This window comes from Delphinapterus leucas, chromosome 12 (assembly GCF_059928025.1).
Source record: "Delphinapterus leucas isolate spDelLeu-1000000601 "Yukka" chromosome 12, BTC_Dleu_Yukka2, whole genome shotgun sequence".
NCBI lineage: Eukaryota > Metazoa > Chordata > Mammalia > Artiodactyla > Monodontidae > Delphinapterus > Delphinapterus leucas.
The window spans coordinates 87,646,494-87,668,686 of NC_143140.1; the positions used below are offsets into that span (position 1 = coordinate 87,646,494).

Genomic DNA, 22,193 nt, shown 5'->3' on the forward strand with positions numbered 1-22,193 from the left:
GCGCCACCAGGGAAAGCCTGAAAATGCCGACTTTTTATAATGTAGGATTTAATATCCTCGACTGTGCTTTTTAAAACCAACATTCTAAAAATCTGTTAGATCATTTTATTTTGCTCGACACAGAGAGCGTGATCTTTCTTTGCTTTTCACAAGAGCAAAAGCTTACACATAGTCTCCCTTCCCTTCCCGGCAGCGCCCCATCATCTCCATCTGCTGGGGACACCGGGACTCTCGGCTGCTGATGGCGTCAGGACCGGCCCTGTACGTGGTACGTGTGGAGCACCGGGTGTCCAGCCTGCAGCTGCTGTGCCAGCAGGCCATTGCCAGCGCCCTGCGAGAGGACAAGGACGTCAGCAAGCTGACCCTGCCCCCCCGCCTTTGCTCCTACCTCTCCACTGCCTTCATCCCCACCATCAAGGTAAAGCCTTCCCCCTCCTCCTTCTTCACCCTGCTGGCTGCCTGCCTGCCCCGGAAGGACCGCCGGGAGGAGGGCGGAGTCAGGGAGATGGGCGAGAGGCCCAGAGCAGGACCACAGAAGTCGTGCGGCTCCCCAGAGTTCTGCCGTGGTCCTCCCTGTGTGCTGTCTGTCCCTAGCGTTAGTGTCCATGGGGGACTCGCCTTGTGTGATGGACGTGAGCTTTCTTGTGGTAAAGGCAGTATTCCGAGCCTGACCACTGTGGCCTCCCGACGGTCAGTCCGTCCGTTCAGTCCTGACTTGCGGGCAGATGCTGCATTGTTCCCACGTGAGACAGCGGGAAACGTGTTCCTAGAAGTCAGGTAACTCGCTGCATCGATAGTTACGAGAATGGTCGGGATTGAGCCCAGTTCAGTCCTAGGGCCTGCCTTCCCCACCACTGTGCTGAGGAAGCTGACCCCTGCCAGCACTCACTGTCAGCTGTCCTTTATACGGGTTGTAACCCAGAAACTAGTCTGTTCTCAGTGGGAGTGTGTGGAACATAGCTGCCAGCTGCTGTTCAAGGGTGGGTTTCCTCCTTAGCCTCTGGCCCTCTGCACCTTAGGTTCTTTTCTGTATTCTCTTTTTTTGTTTTTTACCTTTGCCTCTAAGTATCAGATTGGCTTGTTGGTTACTTTTTTTCTAAAACGTCAGAGTTTTAGAACCTGTTATGATGGGTTTTTTCTAGTTGGTTTACAATCTTGGTTTTGCGATAGTGATTCTCCACCCTGGCTGCACGCTGGAATCACCTGGGGGAGTTTTTAGAAAATGCACATGCCCAGGCTTATCCCCTGGAGATTCCAGTTTCATTGTCTGAGGTGGGATCCTGGCTTAGGTATTTTTTAAAAGCCCCCAGGAGATTCTTTTTTTATTCTTTGGTCATACCATGCAACTTGTGGGATCTCGGTTCCCTGACCAGGGTTTGAACCCGGGCCCCAGCAGTGAAAGCACTGAGTCCTAACTGCTGGCATTCTGACATACACCCAGAGCTGCGAGTCCCTGTTTCACGGCACATAGTTAACCCTTCCTGAGCTGCAGCCAGTGCAGAGTATCAGTGGTGCCCACACTCGCTTCCTTCTGTGTCCTGCCTCCAGCCCCCAATTCCAGACCCCAGCAACATGCGAGACTTCGTCAGCTACCCGTCGACCGGCAGCGAGCGTCTGCACTGCACCATGAAGCGCACAGAGGACGACCCCGAGGTGGGCGGCCCCTGCTACACGCTCTACCTGGAGCACCTGGGCGGGCTCGTGCCCATCCTTAAGGGGAGGCGCATCAGCAAGTTGCGGCCCGAGTTCGTCATCATGGACCCGCGGACGGATGGCAGATCAGGTGGGGCCCCTCCCCCGGAGGCACTGAAGCCCTGTCCGGTGTGGTTGTGGAATAGGCCTCCTGGCGAACTGTGCGGAGGGGGAGCCTATGGATGAAACGTGAGCCTGTCTGGGCCGGCGAGGAGCATCCCTGACGCTGCTCCATTTCCAAAATCCCGTTAAAGTTAATGACTCTCTTAATGTACTTTCTGATGGGTTTTGTACGGCTTCAGTGTGGCCGGGTCTGTAGAGGCAGCGCGGGCTCCAGTCGGGGGAAGCTGGCATAGATAGGCCTTCTGGGAATGGCGACTTCCTCTGTCGGTTACTCATCAGGTGTTCACTGAGGACCTTCGTGTGCTGGTGGAGGCCATCGGAAAGTAGTAGTGAGGTGCTGCCTCCGCCCCCCAGAGGGAACTATAGAACTGGAGTTGTCAGACCTTCAGCCTGCCCCCCAGCCTCCCGCTAGCACCTTGCTTCTGCTCCTCTCTAATCCACTGTCAACTGCTTTGTAGCCGACCTCCAAGGAAAACTGCTTGTTCACCCGTAGAGATTTTGGCATGGTGAACCACCCCTGCCTTCCAGAAACCCTCCTAGACTGGTCTTCATGACTCGTTGGTGTGCCCAGGTGCTCTCTGCGTACTTCTCTCTGGGAGCCTCGAGGGAAGGAGCCGTGTTCTTTTTGTTGGTACCGTGTGTGCTAGCCCGGGGCCCCCACCTGGTGACTGGCATGGCCTGCGTGTCCCCGCCAGCAGGACCTGCCGGCCCGAAGGTGCTGCCGCCTCCCTGTGGAGTCTTGCCCGTCGCCGTGTCCCTCAGGGCCCACGGTGGTTGTCACGCCAGGGCTCCGTCTGGCCCCAGAATCCCGGGGGCCTGCGGGGAGGGAACTGAGTCATCGTGGTACCCCCCAGGGCCTGGCACGCACCTGACCTTGAAACGACATGAGCTGAATTGGGTTTGTTTCCATTAGTTCATCTTTATTCTCTCCACTTCCCGTCTCCCACTCACGCTCCTGCCCATTAGGCTGGGCTCTGCCCCTCGTTATGTCCCCAAAGCCACAGGTCGTGGGACGACCAGAGTCATCCTACTGTCACAGTGCAGTGGGCTTTCTCAGCCTCCTTGCCCCTCTAGTGTTTTATATAGTCAATCCACCTCTGTCTGCTTTTCTTTATTCACTCAGCATCGTGGCAACATTCTGCTACCAGTGTTACTGTATAAAATTGAAAGCAGTACAGCTGTACCTACCTTAGTCAGTTTTGTCTTCAGGAGCAGGGAGAGCAAGTAGAAGGAGTGGAGGCTGGTGAGGAGGCAGGTGGAGGCAGGAAGGCAAAGTGAGAACAGGCGAGCAGTGGACGTGAACTTGGAAGGAAAATGCGTTTCAGGGGATGGGAAAGAAGAGAGCTGTTGACGATGAGCGTGGCCGACGAGGGGACGTGTGAAGAAGGGCTGAGCGACACACGCCTCCCGGCTTCTCACGGGCGCTCTTGCCTCCCAGGTTCCTCCCGGGCACGTGACTTCACAGAGCCTATGCTCAGGTGACATCTTGAGGGGAACTTGAGTGCAGAGCTTGCTTCTGTTCCCCGGGTGCATGGATTCCCTGCTGAAGAACAGGACAGAAGCCGGGGGGTGGGGGGAGGAGATGTTTTAATTTTGTAGTTAAAAGAAGTTAAAAGTTGTAAAGCAAAGTGATTCAATAAGGTGTGTTTGGTGCCGACTTTGTACACGGTCCTTGAATCTCCTGCAGCTGTGAAGCAACGCCAAGGCGTCTCTGCTTTCAAGGAGTTTATAATCCCTTTTGGACGGCAAGACAACACTCGAAAAGTTCATTTAAAAAGTCAAGATTTAAATACCTTGAGACAAAAATAGAAGACGTATCACAGGCAGAATATGACTAATAGCGAGCTGAATGGTGAACGTAAACGGGTGCAGAGGAGGAAAAGCTCCCTGACTAGGAGAAGCCAGGAATTGCTCATCGCGAGAAGCGGATTAACTCTTTCAAACCTGCGCATCGTTGTTTCTCACGTGTGGTCCATGGGCCGCCTCCCTGTAAGTCACCTGGAATACTTACTTAAATAGAGATTCCTGGGCTTTGCCCCTTAGGTTAACTCAGCGGGTCCGGAGGGAAGCCTAGAAATCTGCAGATTAATGGGTGTGCAGGTGATTGTTATGTTCTAAAGTTTGTGATCCACTGTTGTAGATGTTCTCCAAGCAACTTAACAGATGTGTTCCTCAAAATTACCGCTGTACGTTTTTATAATAGATAACATGAATCCCAATAATTTTTTTTAGCAGAAATCCACCAGTTCTCAGAGGATTCTCAAAAGGAATCCTTAGAGCTTGCGATGGACTGAATTGTGTGCCCCCCAAATTCACATGTTCAAGCCCTAACCCAGGGTTACTGTATTTTTGGAGACAGGGCTTTTAGGAGGTAATTAACGCTGTCATAACGGTGGGCTCCTAATCCGATAGGATTGATAGCGTTCTAAGAAAATGAGGAGGGAGAGCTCTCTCTCTCCCCCCCTCCCCCCTCCCCCTCCCCTCCCCCTCCCCTCCCCTCCCCTCCCCCTCCCCTCCCCTCCCCTCCCCCTCCCCTCCCCCTCCCCCTCCCCCTCCCCTCCCCTCCCCTCCCCTCCCCCTCCCCTCCCCCTCCCCTCCCCTCCCCTCCCCCTCCCCCCCTTGATGTGTGCACATGGGGGGGGGTTAGTGCGCGAGAGAGAGAGACAGCCTCGTTCAACCTTAATCACCCCTAAGAGCCCTAATCACACATCAAGGAGAGGCCATGGGAGCACATAGTGAGAAGGTGTGGGTCTGCAAGCCAAGGACACGGCCGTGCTGGCCCCCTGACCTTGGGACTTCTCAGCCAACATTACCGCACAAGCCAGTTCCCCTCCTCTCACTCCCTTTTCCTGAACGTGTGTGGAGAACCCTGACTAATACAGACTGTAGTACTGAGAAGTGGGGTGCTGCTGGAACAGATACCCGAAGATGTGGAAGCAGCTTTGGCACTGGGTCCTGGGTAGAGGCTGGAGGAGTTCTGAGGGACACCTTGGAAATATGGAAGTTAGGGCGATCTCTGGTGACGTCTCGGGCAGAGTGAGGAGCGTATTATTGGAAACTGGAGGAAAGTGACTCTTGTTATAAAGCGGCAGGGAACGTGGCTGAAGTGTGTTCTGGTGTTTTGTGGAAGATAAAACTTGCAAGCCAGTGAAACTGGTTATTTACCCCAGGAGATTTTTAAGTGGTTTGGAAGGAGTGGCTTGGTTCGTCGGGACTGCTTCGAATAAAACGAGAAAGGGGAGGACGAATTGAAGAAGGAATTGTTAAGTACAGAGGAACCAGAACTTGAAGATTTGGAAAATTCTCAGCCTTTCCACACAGGACGAGGTGAAGGCAGGCTGTTGGACATCTTGGATTTGCCGGGATGGGATGAGAGACCTGTTTGTAGGAACGTACTCTGTTCTTCAAGAGGGAGAATGACCCCAGCGGCGATTCAGAGGTCAGCAGGGCCACTGCCGTGGTTTCAACAGGCAAGACGGCCTCAGCCCAGAGCCTTGAACCCCAGCCCAGCGTACCACGGAGGCGACACAGAGCATTGAACCAAAGGGGATTATTCTTGAGCCTTAAGGTCTAATGGAATTCCCCTTACTAGGTTTTGGACTTGCGTAGGACCCATCACCGTTTCTTTCTTTCCTTTTTCTCCTCCCTTTTGGAGCAGGAATCCCTCCCCTGTGCCTGTCCCACAGCTGTATTTTGGATGCACATAACATGTCTGCTTTCACTGGTTCACATCCGGAAAGGAATTTGGCCTCAGTGTGAATTGTACCTTGAGTTTCAGCCACATCTGATTTAGATGATATTTACGTGGGACTCTGGGCTTTAGATGAGAGTGTTGATGCTGGTATGAGGTAAAAAGACTTCGGGGGCTGTTGGGATGGGATGAGTGTATTTTGCATGGGAGCTTGCCATGAATTTGAGCGGGGCAGCAGGGGTGGGATGCTGTGGACTCTGGAGTTCGGGCTCTTAGGGGTGATTAAGGTTGAACGAGGCTGTTGTAAGCGTGGGGTCCTGATCCAGTAAGACTGGTGGCCTTGTAAGACGAAGGGAAAGAAGAGATCTCTCTCTCTCTCTCTCTCTCTCTCTCCCCCCCCCCCCCCCACACACACACACACACATGCACGCACTGAGGAAAGTCCTTGTGAAGACACGGTGCAGAGGGGACCATCGGCAAGAAAGGAAGAGAGCTCTCACCAGAACCTGACCTTGCAGGCACCTTTATCTTGGACTTCCAGCCTCCCAAACTAAAAAAATAAACTTCTGTTATTTAAGCCCATGTCCGGTGTTTTTGCCACAAGCCTCTTGCCATAGACACCTTTGCTGTGAAAAATAAAATAACTGATTGACACTTTGGTTTGACAGTTTGGTTTCGGCTGGTTGAAATGCACTAGCATTTCTCCCAGTTAGCGACGTTACTGATGGCTCTATTGGGCTAACAGATGACGATGATTTGCCCTGAGAGTTGGTTTCCTATTTTGAAACACACTACGTTGGAGGAGAAGGAAGCCGAGGGCCTCAAAGGTGCAGAGCTGAACCCATGTTTCTCGTAGAACTTTGGAACATCTATCAGCGGACGTGGGACCGTATGCCAAGAACACGAACAACAGTGTAGGGGCATTTCCAGCGCAACACAAAGCTCAGCCACAAATACGCAGCCTAGTATTTGGAAACCAGTATCTCTCTCTCTTTTTTTGGCCACACCATGCAGCATGTGGGATCTTAGTTCCCCTACCAAGGATCGAACCTGTGCCCCCTGCAGTGGAATGGCAGATTCTGGACCGCCAGGGAAGTCCCAACGTATCTCTGTTAATGAAGGAAGAAATTTGGCAAGAAAAAAAAAGTGCAGTGTCAAATGAGGAGACAAATAAACAAGCAAAAAAAAAATAACTTATGAACAAAAGACTTGGAAGACAAGTGCTTAGGTACAACCTACAAAATCAGTTATTTGCACAGTGTTGCCATGAATCAATACACATCTTAAATGCATTCACATATTTTGCATTTCACAATAAAGTCCTTATAATTTTGTTACTCACTTCTCATGTTTTATTATGTCCTTTCTAATGTTCCCGTTTCATTTTTCATTATTATGGCAACATTACACACTAGGGAGACAGCTAATAAAGTAGTTACGAATGTTTGTGCCCCCATCCAAAAAAGGATTCAGGTGTTGAAATTCTGACGTCCAGTGAGATGGTATTAGGAGATGGGGCCTTGGGGAGGTGATTGGGTCATGAGGGCAGAGGCTTTATAATAATGAGATTAGTGCCTTGTAAAAGAGCCTGCAGGAGGATCCCTGGCCCCTTCTGCCACGTGAGGACACGGTGAGAGGTCAGCAGTCTACGGTCCCGAAGAGGGCATGACCAGAACCCGGCCATGTTGGTACCCTGACCTTGGACTTCCAGCCTCTAAAACTGCAAGACAGTAATTTCTGTTGTTTATAAGGCACACAGTATGTGGTATTTTGTTACAGCAGCCCAAGCAGACTAAGACTTCAGTGAAGGAAACGAGCAGATGGTTTGGTATGTCGCAGCGGCTAACAAGTGTAGGTCAGGGTTGAGTTGTGTTACTGAACTCCCTCAGGTCTGTGGGCTGGCTCTGTGCCCATGAACACGCGAAAGTGTTCCGTGAGGTCACGTGCTTGCGTGAATCATGGCCAAACATCCTTTGATCCAGGAATAATTTGCGACTCATTATAAATGAAGTAGTAGGAAGCACTGCTCGGGGCGCGGTGGAGCTCAGGTGCACAGCACTCTGGCTCGCTGGGCGCCCGAGCTGTGCCTCCTGATTCAGGCAGCAGGTTCAGGGGGTGAGGTGGTGACGGGCTGGGCGTCAGCAGCCTCCCTGCCGAGTCGTTCTGCTTTGCCTCCTGTGGCCTCCGAGAGGCCCCTGTTCACAGATGTCACCTCCACATGCTCAGAAACTCGGCGCCGAGTTTGGGTTAACAGACTCATCCTTTCCAGTATAAACAGCCCTTTTGAACGATCTTATCACTCACGTTCTATAAATTAGTTCACGTGCCTTTTTCTATTACCTGGCAAGGCTCTCGGAGCCTGGAGGGATGAGGCTTTGTCACCAAAGTGATTCTGAAGCACGGGGTACTTCCAGTGAGGGCAGAGCTGGGTTTCGGGGGGTTTTGGGGGGTGAGGGGGTGAGGAAGGCAGCAAAGGAGAAGGGATTTGGGGAGGATGTTGAACGTGAACTTCATCTGCTCTGCGGTTTGGTGACAGCCTGCTCTGTGCACATCACCTTCTGCCTGATGGCCAGCTGGCCCCCGTACAGGCACCTCAGCGGCGCCCACAGCTACCGCCGAATGTTCTACTGCGTGGGTCTCATTCCAGCCATTGCTCGAAGCAAGCCAGCAGCTCCTGCAGGTGGAAAAGCCAAGGCCCACCGGCAACCTTGTGGCACTTCCAAGACCACCTGGCATCCAGACGTAAACTTCTGGGAGTCCCTGAAACAGACCTGACGTGGGTCTTAGTCCAGAGCAGGCCTGGAACCAACTGGGGTCTTCCTAGGTCCCAGGCCAGCAGCAAACGCCCTCAGGGGAGTCACTGAGTCAGCAAGCCCCTTGCTTGGCGTGGGTTCCGGGGCTGCCGCAAGCTTGTGTGGCCCCAGATGGCTGCCTGGTGTGTCATGAGGTGCAACAGCACAGCCGTTTTGGCTCCAGCCTTCCGCACAGTAAACAGGGCCAGACTGTTTTGTACATTCCAGCGGCATTAAAATTCATGCCCATTTTGATAGCAGTAGAAGTGCCTACTTTTGCTTAGGAAATGTAAGAGCATAAAAAGGTAGATGGAAAACAATGTCCTGCTCCTTTCTGTTTCAACCTCTAGACTTAAACTGATGGCCTGTCAGAGTCAGTCTGTCCTCTGGTTTCTAGTAATGACCATTGTTAGGGTCTAATTGACATTACTCCCCTAAATTTTGCTGGTTGGTGTCTTACCAGATGAAATCTATGGAAACAGCCTGATTTCCACGATGATTGACAGCTGCAACTGCTCAGACTCCAGTGACATTGAACTGAGTGATGACTGGGCTGCCAAGAAGTCTCCCAAAATCTCCCGAGCTAGCAAATCACCCAAACTCCCAAGGTAATTTTGGTCTTTAGGGGTGCGCTCCCTTTTTTTGTGTCTCCGAAGGTGTGTCTGTCGTGTCTGCAGTAGAATCCCACTGAAGCCAGCAGCTGAAGAGCACAGCCAGAGGGCATCGTCGCCTTTCATCAGGAAGATCTGCCCGCAGTAATCACAGCTTCCTTCATCCTTTCCTTTGGGATAGAAAAAGACATCCAGTAGCAAGTCTGCTAAACCCGCAGAACTTCCAGGGGCGGTTAGCACTGATGGTGGGTGGCATGGGGTGGCCATAGCCAGGGAGCTTGTTTTACCTTCCAGTTTGAGAAAAGTAAGAAAAATGTTTTTACGGTGTATGTAATGTGTTAAAGAAAGTGCAGAATTACATGCCTATAATTCTGTAATAGGGAAAAAATAGTGAACTAAAAAAAATTAGATCCTAAAGTTTGTCCTAAGGAGTGGCAGAAAGCTGAGAGGAGGTGGAAGGGCCTACGGTGTTGTAGATAAGAAACCCCACGTGCCCCATCCTGGCTCCCTGACCTGGACACCACTTTCCTTATCTATGGAAGTTAAAGGGTGGACCCGATCTTCACTAAGATCCCTCTGTGATGCTGTGCAAAACCAAGGTACAATTCCCATACAGATAGAGTCCTGCCTGATCTTAAACACATAAGCACGGTGTAGTTGATAAACCAGTGTATTCACCACCCAGTTGAAGATGAGATTTCCATCACCCTGGAGGGTTCCCTGGGCCCTTCCTGTTCGATACCTGCACCATTCTGACTTCTATTGCCGTAGGTTGGTTTTGCTTGTTCTTGAACTTCATATAGATGGCGTCAAACAATACATGCTCTTTTGTTTTCTTTTTAGGCTTTTTTGCTCAACATAATGATTTTGATTCATGCATGTCGTTGCATATATCAACAGTTTCTCTTTTTTTGCTCTATGAAATTCCCTTGTTACGAATATACTATAATGTATTCCATTTACCAATTGATGGATATTTGGTAGCTTCCAGTTTGGAGCTATTATGAATCAAAACCAGCTGTAGATGTTCTTATACAAGACCTTTTGGGGACATATGCACTTGTTCAGGAGGGGAGTTGCAGGGCCATGGGGTAGACGTGTGTTGAACTTTATGGGAAGCTGCCAAGCTGTATTCCTAGGTGCCTGTGCCATTTCAAATTCCCACCAGCAGTGTATGAGAGCTCTCACTGCTCCCATTCTTACCCGCAGTTGAAGGTCACTTAAAAGATTGTATGCATTCTGGTGGGTGGGAAGCGGTATTTGGTTGTATTGGGTTGGCCAAAAAATTCGTTTGGGATTTTCCATATGATCTTATGGGAAACCCGAACAAACTTTCTGGCCAACCCAATAGTTTAATCCTAGTTATCTCCAGTGATTAATGATGCTAAGCAAGTTTTCATATGTTTGTTGGCCATTTGGGTATCTTGTGTTTTCTAACCATGAGTCCTTTGGCAGATATATGGATTATCATATAATCTAATATGTGAATTTCTTCTTTTTTTTTTGTCCTGTTGACGAAATCTGTGTCTACCCTAAGGTCATGAAGACATTCTTCTGTTCTCTTTTGGATGCTCTGTAAAGTTTTAGCTTTCACATTTCGCTCTCAGATGAATTTTATACCGCAGATTGATTTTTGTGTAAATATGAGTTAGGGGTAAATGTTTGGGTTTTTTCCCGCGTAGATATCCATTTGCTCTAGCAACCTGATTGATTTCTTTTTTCATCTTTATTCTAAGCTTGTTAATTTGCAGATTAGATTATGAACTTTCCTACACTTCTGCAGTGTTTCCGCTTTTCCCAGTTACTTAAGCCGAGAGGCCATTTAACACATAAGTAGTCAAATCGTTCACATGTAAATGTCCATTTGAAGTTCCTGGGTGCGGCAGTCTCCAGAGCTGGTCCTCCTTCCTTCCGTCTTTCCCGGCGTTGAATCCCCTGCACACAGCAGCCAGGCTGGTTGTCCTCGCACGGAGATTTAACCAGCTCTGTCCCCCTCAGCCCTAGATATCTTATCAAGCTCTCAAGCAGTATATGTGAGGCTTCATGGTTTTCCTTCATAGAACGCCATCAACCTTACCATGTTCATTTTTATAATACTCTCTTCGGGGTAGATTGGCATTAAACACGTATGTTCCCCATGTCATAAGCATAGGAACTGAAGACAAACTTTAGATCTAATTTAAATATTGCAGGTGGTGAAATGCTAGATAAGTCTGTTGAATTCCAAACATTATGTATTAGGAATTGTGAAATCATTGTGGTCTTAAGGTGAGAAATAACTCTTCCCACCCACCATTTTCCCCGGGACTAATTTTGTAAATCCCCGGCAGAAGGCATTTCTAAACATACTCTTCGTCAATAGGAAGTAAAAGTTAATTCTCAGGGGTTCCTTACAAATGAATCGCTTCATCTAACCGCAGTATACTTTAAATATATGCTATTTGATATACGATTCTGTCCTTCTTTCCTCATGTTCGTAAGACAAAAGCAGGTGGGAGGGACTTGATTAAATTAAGGGCCCAGCCTCTGAGAGAGTGACACCACGGGGGGCTGCTAGAAAGTGAGGAGGGTCCGGGAGCGCCGGTGGGTGCCTGACCCGTGGCCTCGTCTCTGCAGGATCAACATTGAGGCTCGGAAGTCCCCCAAGCTGTCGCGTGCGGCTCAGGAGATATCCCGGTCTCCTCGCCTGCCCATGCGCAAGCCGTCCATCGGCTCGCCCAGCCTGACGCGGAGGGAGTTTCCCTTTGAAGACATCACTCAGGTAGTGTCTTGAGCCCCGCCACGCACCCCTCCTCGTGCGTGCATGACAGCGGCTGAGCCCTTGGGACCGTCTCCATGCCTGGGACGGCAGTGCCCGACCCGGGCGCCCTGGAGGAGAGCCCTGGTTGCCCCCCTCGGTACCCCTGCCACCTCTTCATCCCGCTGGGCCTCCCTCCGACCTCGGGCATCCCTGCTGCTGCCACGAGAACCTTCTGCCAGGCAGCTTTGCTTGAGACATATCCTCATGTCCACCTCTGCTCCCTCAAACCGCTCCTGACCCCCCCAGTGACTCCCAGTGTCTGCGGGAGCCCAGCCCCAGCTGCGGCCCCGCAGTCTGGCCTGCCTGTCTCCCTCCTGGTCCCCCTCACCCCGGGGGCTGCAGCCTCGCTGTTGACTGGTCTCTTCCCACCTTTGTGCCTTTGTCCTGCCTGCATCTCCATCTCCGGGTCTTCGGGCCCATCCTCTCGTCTCCTCCCCCTTGTTTCTGCCTTCATGCTTCCAGATATAAGTTCACCTCCATGCCGAAGCCTTCCTTCCCTGACTCAGCCAGAGTAACCCCAAAGCATGTTGTTTATAGCTCCCTTATAACATTGCTCAGTGACTCTCTGTCTGCAAATAATTACAAGCCTGATCTCCTCCATTAGCTTATGAGCTCTCGGGTGCCTGTGTGTATGTGTGTGGGCGGGGGGGAGGTTTAAGTGTAATTGACCTACAACACTATGTTAGTTCCAGGTGTACAATGTAGTGATTTGATACTTTTATACATTTCAAAATGGTCACTATGGTAAATCTAGTTACTGTCTGTCACCATACAAAGTTATTATAATATTATTGACTGTAGTCTCCATGCTGTACATTTCATCCCTGTGATTTATTTATTTTATAACTGGAATTGTAGCTCTTAATCTCCCTCACCTGTTTCACTCATCCCCCCCCACCCTCCCCTCTGGCAACCACCTGTTTGTTCTCCACGAGTCTGTTTCTGTTTTGTTGTATTTGTTCATTTGGTTTGTTTTTTACAGTCCACATATAAGTGAAATCATACAGTATTTGCCTTTGTCTGTCTTATTTCACTTAACATATACCCTCTAGGTCTATCCATGTTGTTAACAAATGGCAAGATTTCATTCTGTGTTATGGCTGAGTCATATTCCAGTGTGTGTGTGTGTGTGTGTGTGTGTGTGTGTGTGTACCACAGCTTCTTTATCCATTCATCTATTGATGGGTAATTAGGTTGCTTCCACGTCTTAAATATTTTAAATAATACTGCTATGAACTTTGGGGTGCACATATCTTTTCAAATTAGTGTCTTGGGAGTTTCACTTTCAGAACAAAACCCAGAAATAGAATTGCTGAATCATATGGTAGTTCTATTTTTAGTTTTTTGAGCAACCTTCATACTGTTTCCCACAGTGGCTGCACCAGTTTGCATTTCTACCAACAGTGTTGGAGGGTTCCCTTTTCCTGAGGAGCTAGATTTTATTCATCTTTATTATTGCCCTTGCACATGCGTACACACACACCCTACACATATGTGTGGTTTGAGCACAGTGATAACTTTTTAAGTTTTTTGAAATTTAATTGAATGAAAAAACATAACTGGGTGGCCTCAGGACATAGTGGTATCAGTGCAACTGATGTTTCTGGGAGAAACATCAAGGCTAAGAATGGAGTCAGAGCTTGGTACCTTGTGTAATAGATCAGTGACCGGGGCAAAAGGAGAGGTGAAGAAGGATGTGCCCACGTCACTTCTGTGACCTTTCTAAGCTACCCACACACGGGCACACTGGGACACCGTCCGCCCCTCACTCCCAGACCTGAGAATCACAGCCCATGAGCCACCACTTAAAAACAGGGCCTGGCATGCTGTAGTCGCCGTCTGGTATTGAAAACGGTGGAATGATACAGAGAATGAATATTTCTGTCAGTGCCCACCAGTGACTTTTTAAGCAAAAAGTGTTGGCATTCTTACTACTTAAGTGATTGATAGAAAATATGGAAAGAGATTGTGGTTTTTCTTCTTCCCCCCCCCCCCCCCCCACAGCACAACTATCTTGCTCAGGTCACGTCTAACATCTGGGGAACCAAATTTAAGATCGTGGGCTTGGCTGCTTTCCTGCCAACCAACCTCGGTGCAGGTAAGCACTGCATGCATCCCCGTCGGAACTCAGGCTGAGAAATCAATTTCGACCTCCAGTGGCCTCAAGTAAACCACTGGCTCTTACGACACCAAAAGGTTAGCATGTGCTTTACCTCCAGGTTAGCCACCGTGATGTTGTAAAAATTAGAATTATTGCTCGAATCGGGTTTTTTTTTGCCAGTGGTGCTTTGATTTTTTTCTATAAGCCCTGACTGATAAAAATGACAGAAATAACCAAAAGCTCTGATAGGTTTCTGGTTATTTTGATTTCTGGCCTTTTACCATGGGCAGATTTTGGTACCAGCGTCTTTAGGTTCTTGAGGCAAAAGAAACTTCTCAAGAAAGTCGAGAAGAGAGCACTGGAGGCTATTAGAACACGTGGGCCGACTGTTAGTACAGTTCTTAGTGGTAAATCTTTGTAGATTTCATTTCTAAGTACCAGATAAATATCCTGTCTGTTGGAAGCTTGAGACATCGGGGAAAATGGAACCAACGGAGGACAGAGCTGGGCGAGAACCCAGAGTGTGCGTCCTCCTCGGTACCCGACTTGAGTGAGTAGCACTAACGTGTCACTTTTACTCTGGGACAGTGAGGGAGGGAAATGACAGAGGTCCTTTTCCAAGTGGCTTCCTCCTGATGGCACAGCCCTGTATGGGCTGAGCGGCTGTGTTGTCCCCCACCTTGTGGGGTGGCCTGATCATTTGACATGCACACACCTCTCCAGAAGGCCGCCTTGGCCAGCCTGTGGCTGGTGGCCCCATCTTGAATGTGCTCTGTGTAACCTACTAAAAATGTTTTTTGTTTTTTGTTTTTAAATTCTGAATCTGCCTATTAGAGCTGTCTCAAACACAGATCCTTTAAAATAAATAATTCTTGCAAAGCAGACGTTAAAAGATATGTTGCTGTGTATGTATCTTCAGAGGCTTATTAAGTAGTGCTGCAGGTGGATTTTTCATTTTGAAGTTATTCAGCTTAAAGAAGAGGAGGAATAAAGGTAAAATATAAAACTGACTTAGGAAATAAGAGTAGACTATCCCCGTACATAATGCAAAGAAATCTCTTAGGGTATTTTCCACAACCTGGACACCCTCTGAAGACCACAAAAGCCTGTTCTTCAGTAATTCAGCAGTGCGCTGCTGGTGTACACGGGGTTCTTATACCACTGTGTGAGGGTTGTGACCATCCCCATGTCAGTAAGCTGAGAACTTAGCCATCTGCTGACTATAAACGTTGAAAAAAGGAATGAAAGAATTTACTTACTGGATCTTTTCATTCTGTCTGCCCTTATTTCTTGGACGTTGAGTAGATCCACGAGTGGGTCAATGAGACCTTAAGATGGGAGGGCCCGTAAGTGCCTTTGAGGCCCGTGCTGCTGCAGTGTGAGGAATCTGAGTGCCCGAGACCAAAGCCTTCTGTATGACTGTGGTGGGATCACTGTCCTAGCCATTGACCTTTTTAAAAAGAGGGTTTTAGCTAGTACCATATGTCAAGCGAAGACGATTTTCCATTCGATTCTACTAGAGAGAAGAAATTAACTCTTGGAGTTTAGAAGGTATATTACATGTGGGCACCCTATTAAATACTCTGGTAAGCTTACCAGTGTGGATGGAAAGCAAGAAGTCTGTATGGCCTGGCCTGTGGTTATTAAAAGAAAAAAAAAAAGTGAGTGCTGTTGGTTACTTTATATTGAATAATTGGATAATAATTTGTTTCTTTCTATTAGAATGATCTGGCCTGTGAAATTTTCTATTTTTAATTTTTTACATTTCTTAATTTTAAAAATATGGAATAAATTCAAAAGATTTAAAGGAGTATAGATAGTTAAGCTGTCTCGTCCTCACCCCCCAAGCCACCTAGGTTTTTCTCCCCCCCTCTGGAGGCAACTGATGTTATTTCTTAATCCCTCCTGAGATTTTTAATTTTATTTCTCTTTGTCAATCTGAATGACAAAGAATAGCACTTTAATGAATGCATTAATTCTTAAGCTATATGGCCATCCAGAGTTTTTAGGCCGAAATGCATATTCTCTTCTGTGGGCAAGGGAGATGAAAAAGACCTGTAAGGACTGCTGGGTTGGAAAAATCATCTTGGCCCACGCCAGTCCAAGCACACACCTTACAGAGGTGCTTCAGAAAGGGAAGTCTACTGCGTCCTGGGGCTGCTGGCCAGCCAGCCACCATGCTGTTGGAGGTGAGAGCTGTGGAGATAGGGTGTGGCTTATCGTAACACAAAACTTAAAATAGTAATAATTAAAGCAACTCTACATACGTCACAGGAAAGAGTGTAAAGGGAAAGCTGACGGGGCAGCTTCATCCTGATTCTAATCTACCGTGAAACTTAAATTCAGATGCATTACTTTTTCCAGCTTATTTCGTCTCTAAATATTTGAGTTGCAATCTAGGCCTTCTCTTAAATGTCCCCATTAATCAAAGTAAACCTTAGCATTTAAAGAAGCATGTGGCAGTTCCCCGTAAGTGTCTATCCTGATCATGAAATTGAAATAGAAAGTCAGCAAGATAAGAATTCAGTCCTGAATAAAAGCGGCATTTCATTCCTACCTGAGTCACGTCACCCCTTCTGTCATAGTTGCCTTCAAACAGCTCCTTGATTGCCCGAGATTCCCCTGAGCTCGGCGCTCTGGTTATCACAACTATTTTCACTGAATTATCCTTCTGATTGCAAATGAGATTTTAAAATATATATATATTTATCATTCCCAGCTCATTCCAAAAAAGAGTGTAAGTTTTTAACATTTAAAATGTGTGGTTCTGTAGACAAACCACTGGCAGAGTGGCCGGGCTAGACGGAGAATTTGTTGTCACTGAATCTGCACTGTGTCCGGGGTGGCGGGTCGAGCGCCAGGGGGAGATGCGCAGCTGCCCTCAGGCTCTCAGCCCGCCCACACAGATCTGTCTTCTGAGGGCAGGGACACCGCAGCCCCATTTCTCTCCCCGTGAGGGACTCTGCTGGCACCCTGGCTGCCCTCTGCGTGTCTCTGTTGACCGTGCTTTCCTCCTCCTCCTCCCCACCAGTAATCTATAAAACCAGCCTCCTGCATCTCCAGCCGCGGCAGATGACCATCTATCTCCCGGAGGTTCGGAAGATTTCCATGGACTTTGTTAATTTACCTGTCTTCAACCCAAATGTGTTCAGTGAAGATGAAGATGATTTACCAGGTGTGTTCACGCATGTCAGCTGGTTTGTCACGAGCCCACACCCTCTCTTAGTGGGTCGTGTTGGGGGACAGAGTGGTAGTAGTTGAGGATTACAGCACGTCAGCCTGTGCCTGCTGCCTCAGTAAGGTTGGAAGGCATGTGAGGTGTCACGGCAGAAAGGTCACATACTGTCACTAGTTTGGGGAGGAGGGGAGTTGCCAGAGTAAGGACGATGGAGGTGGAGGTGGCTGTGAGCGCTGCTGCCACCGCGTCTCACCCTCAGGGTGATCCTCCTAGTCACGTGCCTGCATAAAGAGAAGTTAACGGGACCAATCAGACATCAGAAACGAAACCCTGTCTCACGGACCCTAGGCCAGCCCTCGTCCTCTCTGTCCCTGCTTAGAGAATGACGTCACGCAGATGACCCTGTGCCCACGCAGCCCAGTTTCTCAAACCTGCCCCGTCTCCCGGGCAGAAAACCTGTGCATTTCAACGTCTCTCTCTTACGTGCAGTGCAGGTCTCCATGCATAGAACAGAAGCCTGGTGTGAGTTAAAAGTAAAATCTGGTACAAGGTTTTAAAATCCCAGTTTACAGATTTTGAAATATCTATAGCATCTTAGGTTCATTTAAGTGCTTTCTAGTCAGGGGGTCCTATTTTGATTAACAGACTAGAATGAATTCTAATTAGTCTCCCAATTATTGTCTGTGACTATTCTCAAAAAAAGTCCACCTGCAAGAGTTTTATAAACACAGAGATTCCTCTACTTACAACCAAGCAAGGTTCTGAAAGTCTCTGGTTTCTGAGCCAGAGGAACCCTGCATGGGCCACTGACTTTTCCTGTACCTGGTCATTCTCAAACAGAAGGGCTCTAGTCTCGCCATGGGATGGGCTAGACACTGATCCCAGCTCAGGCTCTGAACGTGAGGGAGTTGTCTGCCTTCTCTCAGCCCAGGTTTTTACCTGTAAAATGACTGTGCTTTCTGACAGTAGCCGCCTTTGGTCCTCTGACGGTTTACCTCTCCTCATGGGTGGAGCAGATGTTCTGGACTCACGCGGCCCTGATGGGCAAGGTCTTGCAACCGTGTTAGCCTGCGGTTTGGTGAGGCTGCACACCCTTGAGCGTGTAGCCTGTGCCCTGCTAGTTCACAGCCTTGGATCTGGGAGTATCTTTTACACTTTCTCCTTATCGCCTTCCGTTCTCCCAGAACGTGGCTGATAGAGCGCTAACGCTCAGCTGTTGTTGTAATCATCTATGGTTCCCTGTGGAGGAGGGAACGTTTGGTCTCAGAGTTTAAACTCAGACTCTCGTCTCGTTCAGTGGGGAAGACACCTGTCGTCAGTATTCTGTACCAAGGAGAGAACATCTGGAAGAGGAAGCTGAACAGGAATAGTAGAAAACTTGGGACAGGGCCCAGATTGGTGCAGCCAGGAGATAGTTACCTCTCACAAGAGGACCCCCCGGAAGGGGAGAGTCTGTTACAGGCGCTGAGGGTGGGCTTAGCTTTTCATGAACCAGCTGGTTTCGTTCTGAAGTTCTGGTGAAAGGTCAGCCAGCCTCTGCAATTAGCCTGTTAAATTCTATTTCCTGCTCGGATACTGGTTGCCACACAGCACTTAGAGGCCCACATGAGCCAGCTTGCCGTGCTCGGTGAGCACTTCAGACAGGGCAGTTCAGACAGTGGCTCTGAGCACATGCACGTGGTCTGCAGATCAACGCTCAAATATACACTTTATTAAATCCCCACTGTGAACAAATAGGATATATTTACAGGGTTTATTCAATGGGGCTCACCTTATATACCATTTGAAATGCTAAAAAGCAGCTAAATTAGGAAATGACCCTTCCCCTCATATGCAGATTTGCTAGAGGAGTCTTTTCATTGGTTTCTCTACTGCATTTCACATGGTTCTATTGACAGAAACTTAATTGCTGTACAAATCTCAGACACACGCCTGCTGCATGACACTTCCCACACTAACCAGTCCGTGACCCTGGATGAATCCACTCTAAAGAAGCCTAGGCACTGAGTCCTCAGTGGAGTTTCATACTGTACCAGGGCCCTCTTCTTGCACAAAAGAGGGGGCCGTTTTATGAATATCACAAGTTAAAAGCATCTTTTAAACACTTAATCGTTTGCCATGGTGCCATTCAGGTACATGGTACCAAATTCAGAAGGTTCAGAGGTATTTATTGAAAAGCTCTGGCAGTGTGCCCTTAGCTTACGGACGACTGCAGGCTGCCCTGAAGAACCCACTGGGATTACCTGTGTGTCCTCCTAGAAACATTTAGGGAAGTGTTGTGTAACTTGTGTGAACTGTCCAGCTTTCCCTAAGCAAACACACCTTCCTCTGTAGCGACTGCATTCTGTATGCAGAAGGACTGGATGAGTAGAGGTGTGTTGCTTATTCTGACCCAGTTTCATGGCAGTGTTTTGTTTGTAAGCAGTTCATCTTTCTAATTTCCTTTCAGTGACAGGAGCATCTGGTGTGCCCGAGAACAACCCACCTTGCACCGTGAACATCCCCATCGCCCCTATCCACAGCTCGGCTCAAGCTATGTCCCCCACGCAGAGCATCGGGCTGGTGCAGTCCCTGCTGGCCAACCAGAATGTGCAGCTGGACGTCCTGACCAATCAGACCACAGCCGTGGGCGCAGCCGAGCACGCAAGCGACAGCGCCGCCCAGTACCCAGTGGCCAGCCGCTACCCCAGCCCTGGCCAGGTGATCTTCGGGGGCGTGGAGATGAGCCGCGTCATCCCCAACCCCCCTCAGCTGTCCCTGCCGCCGCCAGCACAGGGGGCCATCCAGCTGTCCGTGCTGGACCACGGGGACCGAGACCACGAGCACCTGCAGAAGCCAGCCAAGGCCCTGCGGCCGGTGCCACAGTTGGCTACCGAGGGGGACGCGGTGGTGTTCAGCGCCCCCCAGGAGGTCCAGGTGGCCAAGATGAACCCCCCACCCCCCTACCCGGGAACCATCCCCGCGGCCCCCACCACCGCGGCGCCGCCGCCGCCGCCCCCGCCGCCCCCGCTGGACACGTGCTTGAAGAAGGGCGACTTCTCGCCCTACCCCGCGGCGGCGCACTACCAGCCGCCGCTGGGCTACGAGAGGATCACCACCTTCGATAGCAGCGGCAACGTGGAGGAGGTGTGCCGGCCCCGGACACGGATGCTCTGCTCCCAGAACACCTACGCGCTCCCGGGCCCGGGCAGCTCGGCCACGCTGAGGCTCACCGCCACCGAGAAGAAGGTCTCGCAGCCCTGCACCAGCGCCACCCTGAACCGCCTGACGGTCCCGCGCTACTCCATCCCCCCGGGGGACCCGCCCCCCTACCCGGACCTCGCCGGCCCGCTGGGCGCCCCCGGCCGCGCCGCGGGGCAGAGAGCCGACGGCGGCCTCATCCACGCCACGCTGCGCAGGAACAACCGCGAGGCGGCGCTCAAGGCGGCGCCGCTGGCCGAGCCCCCGCGGCCGCCGCCGCACCCGCCCAGGCCCAAGGGCGCGGCGCAGTTCCCGGCGCGGCCCCCGCCCGCCCTGTACACCTGCAGCCAGTGCAGCGGCGCGGGCGCGGCGGGGAGGCCGGAGCCGGGCGCGGGGTCGCAGCCGGGCGCCGGCCTGGCGCACGCGGCCGGCACCTCCCCGCTGACTTCCCAGTCGTCCTACAGCCTCCTGAGCGCGGGCGACGGCGCCCGCGAGCGCGCCGACTACGTCAACTCGGCCTTCACAGAGGACGAGGCGCTGGCCCAGCACTGTCAGGCCGAGAAGCCGCTGAGGCACTCCCAGCTGAGCGAAGCCGCTGTGGCCGTGAAGCGGCCGCCCCCCTACCAGTGGGACCCCGTGCTGGGGGAGGATGTTTGGGTTCCTCAGGAAAGGACGGCACAGACCGCGGTGCCCAACCCCCTGAAGCTGTCCCCTCTGATGGTAGGTCAGAGCCAGCACCTGGATGTGTCCCGAGTGCCGTTCGTCTCCCCCAAGCCTCCCGCCAGCCCTACTGCCACTTTCCAGACAGGCTATGGCATGGGAGTGCCCTATCCGGGAGGCTATAACACCTCCGCTTTGACGGGGGTGCAGGCTCCCTGCTCCCCGAAAGACGCTCTGGCCCCAGCACAGTTTGCACAACAGGAGTCCGCGGTGGTTCTTCAAACGGCCTACCCGCCCAGCCTCTCCTACTGCCCCCTGCCCCCCATGTATCCGGGAAGCAGCGCCTGCGCGAGTTTACAACTGCCACCCATCGCCTTGCACCCCTGGAATTCCTACAGCGCGTGCCCGCCCGTGCAGAACCCCCAGGGCGCTCTCCCCCCCAAGGCGCACTTGGTGGTGGAGAAGCCCCTCGTGTCCCCGCCGCCCACGGACCTCCAAACCCACCTGGGTACAGAGGTGATGGTAGAGACAGCAGACAACTTCCAGGAAGTCCTCTCCCTGACGGAGAGCCCAGTGCCCCAGCGGACGGAGAAATTCGGAAAGAAGAACCGGAAGCGGCTGGACAGCCGGGCCGAGGAGGGAAATGTTCAGGCCATCACTGAAGGCAAAGTGAAGAAGGAGGCTCGGACTTTGAGTGATTTTAATTCCCTGATCTCCAGCCCCCGCCTGGGGAGAGAGAAGAAGAAAGTGAAGAGTCAGAAAGACCAGCTGAAGTCGAAGAAGTTGAATAAGACAAATGAGTTCCAGGACAGTTCGGAGAGCGAGCCGGAGCTGTTCGTCAGCGGGGACGAGCTGATGAACCAGAGCCAGGGCAGCAAGAAGGGCTGGAAGAGCAAGAGGAGCCTGAGGGCGGCCAGCGAGCTGGAGGAGTTCAAGTGCAGGAAAGCCAGCGAGAAAGAGGACGGGCGGCTGGGCAGCCAGGGCTTCGTGTACGTCATGGCCAACAAGCAGCCTCTCTGGAACGAGGCCACCCAGGTGTACCAGCTGGACTTCGGGGGGCGGGTGACCCAGGAGTCGGCAAAGAACTTCCAGATCGAGCTGGAGGGGCGGCAGGTAAGAAGCCATGTGCTGGGGTGTGGCCAGAGTGCCACTTTCTGGTCCTGACAGGTCTCTGGACTTTGGCCTTCGGGAGCACTTTTATGAAGAGGCCAGGTGGGAAATGTGGGACACGGCTGATGACTCTTAGCTGGGGCCGCTCGGGCTTGTAATTTTCAGTGTGCCTATTGCTATCTTTTCTTTATTTCTCCCCAAAGTAACGCATGTCCTGATGTTTTGAAGTCAGATGGTTCTGTGAGACCCATGAGG

At 50.8% G+C, this 22,193-nt stretch overlaps 1 protein-coding gene across 5 annotated transcripts in view; it reads left to right on the forward strand.

The window, feature by feature from the left end:
• Positions 1–22,193, forward strand: part of TULP4 (TUB like protein 4) — a 228,283-nt gene that overhangs the window by 199,815 nt on the left and 6,275 nt on the right. For all 5 annotated transcript variants that reach the window (XM_089922203.1, XM_022560335.3, XM_089922202.1 and 2 more), the window contains 7 exons: positions 194–418; positions 1,549–1,783; positions 8,762–8,906; positions 11,526–11,670; positions 13,714–13,807; positions 16,842–16,985; positions 19,438–21,941. In XM_089922203.1, coding sequence (XP_089778329.1) covers positions 194–418; positions 1,549–1,783; positions 8,762–8,906; positions 11,526–11,670; positions 13,714–13,807; positions 16,842–16,985; positions 19,438–21,941 — 3,492 coding nt within the window. The remainder of the gene's footprint in view (positions 1–193; positions 419–1,548; positions 1,784–8,761; positions 8,907–11,525; positions 11,671–13,713; positions 13,808–16,841; positions 16,986–19,437; positions 21,942–22,193) is intronic.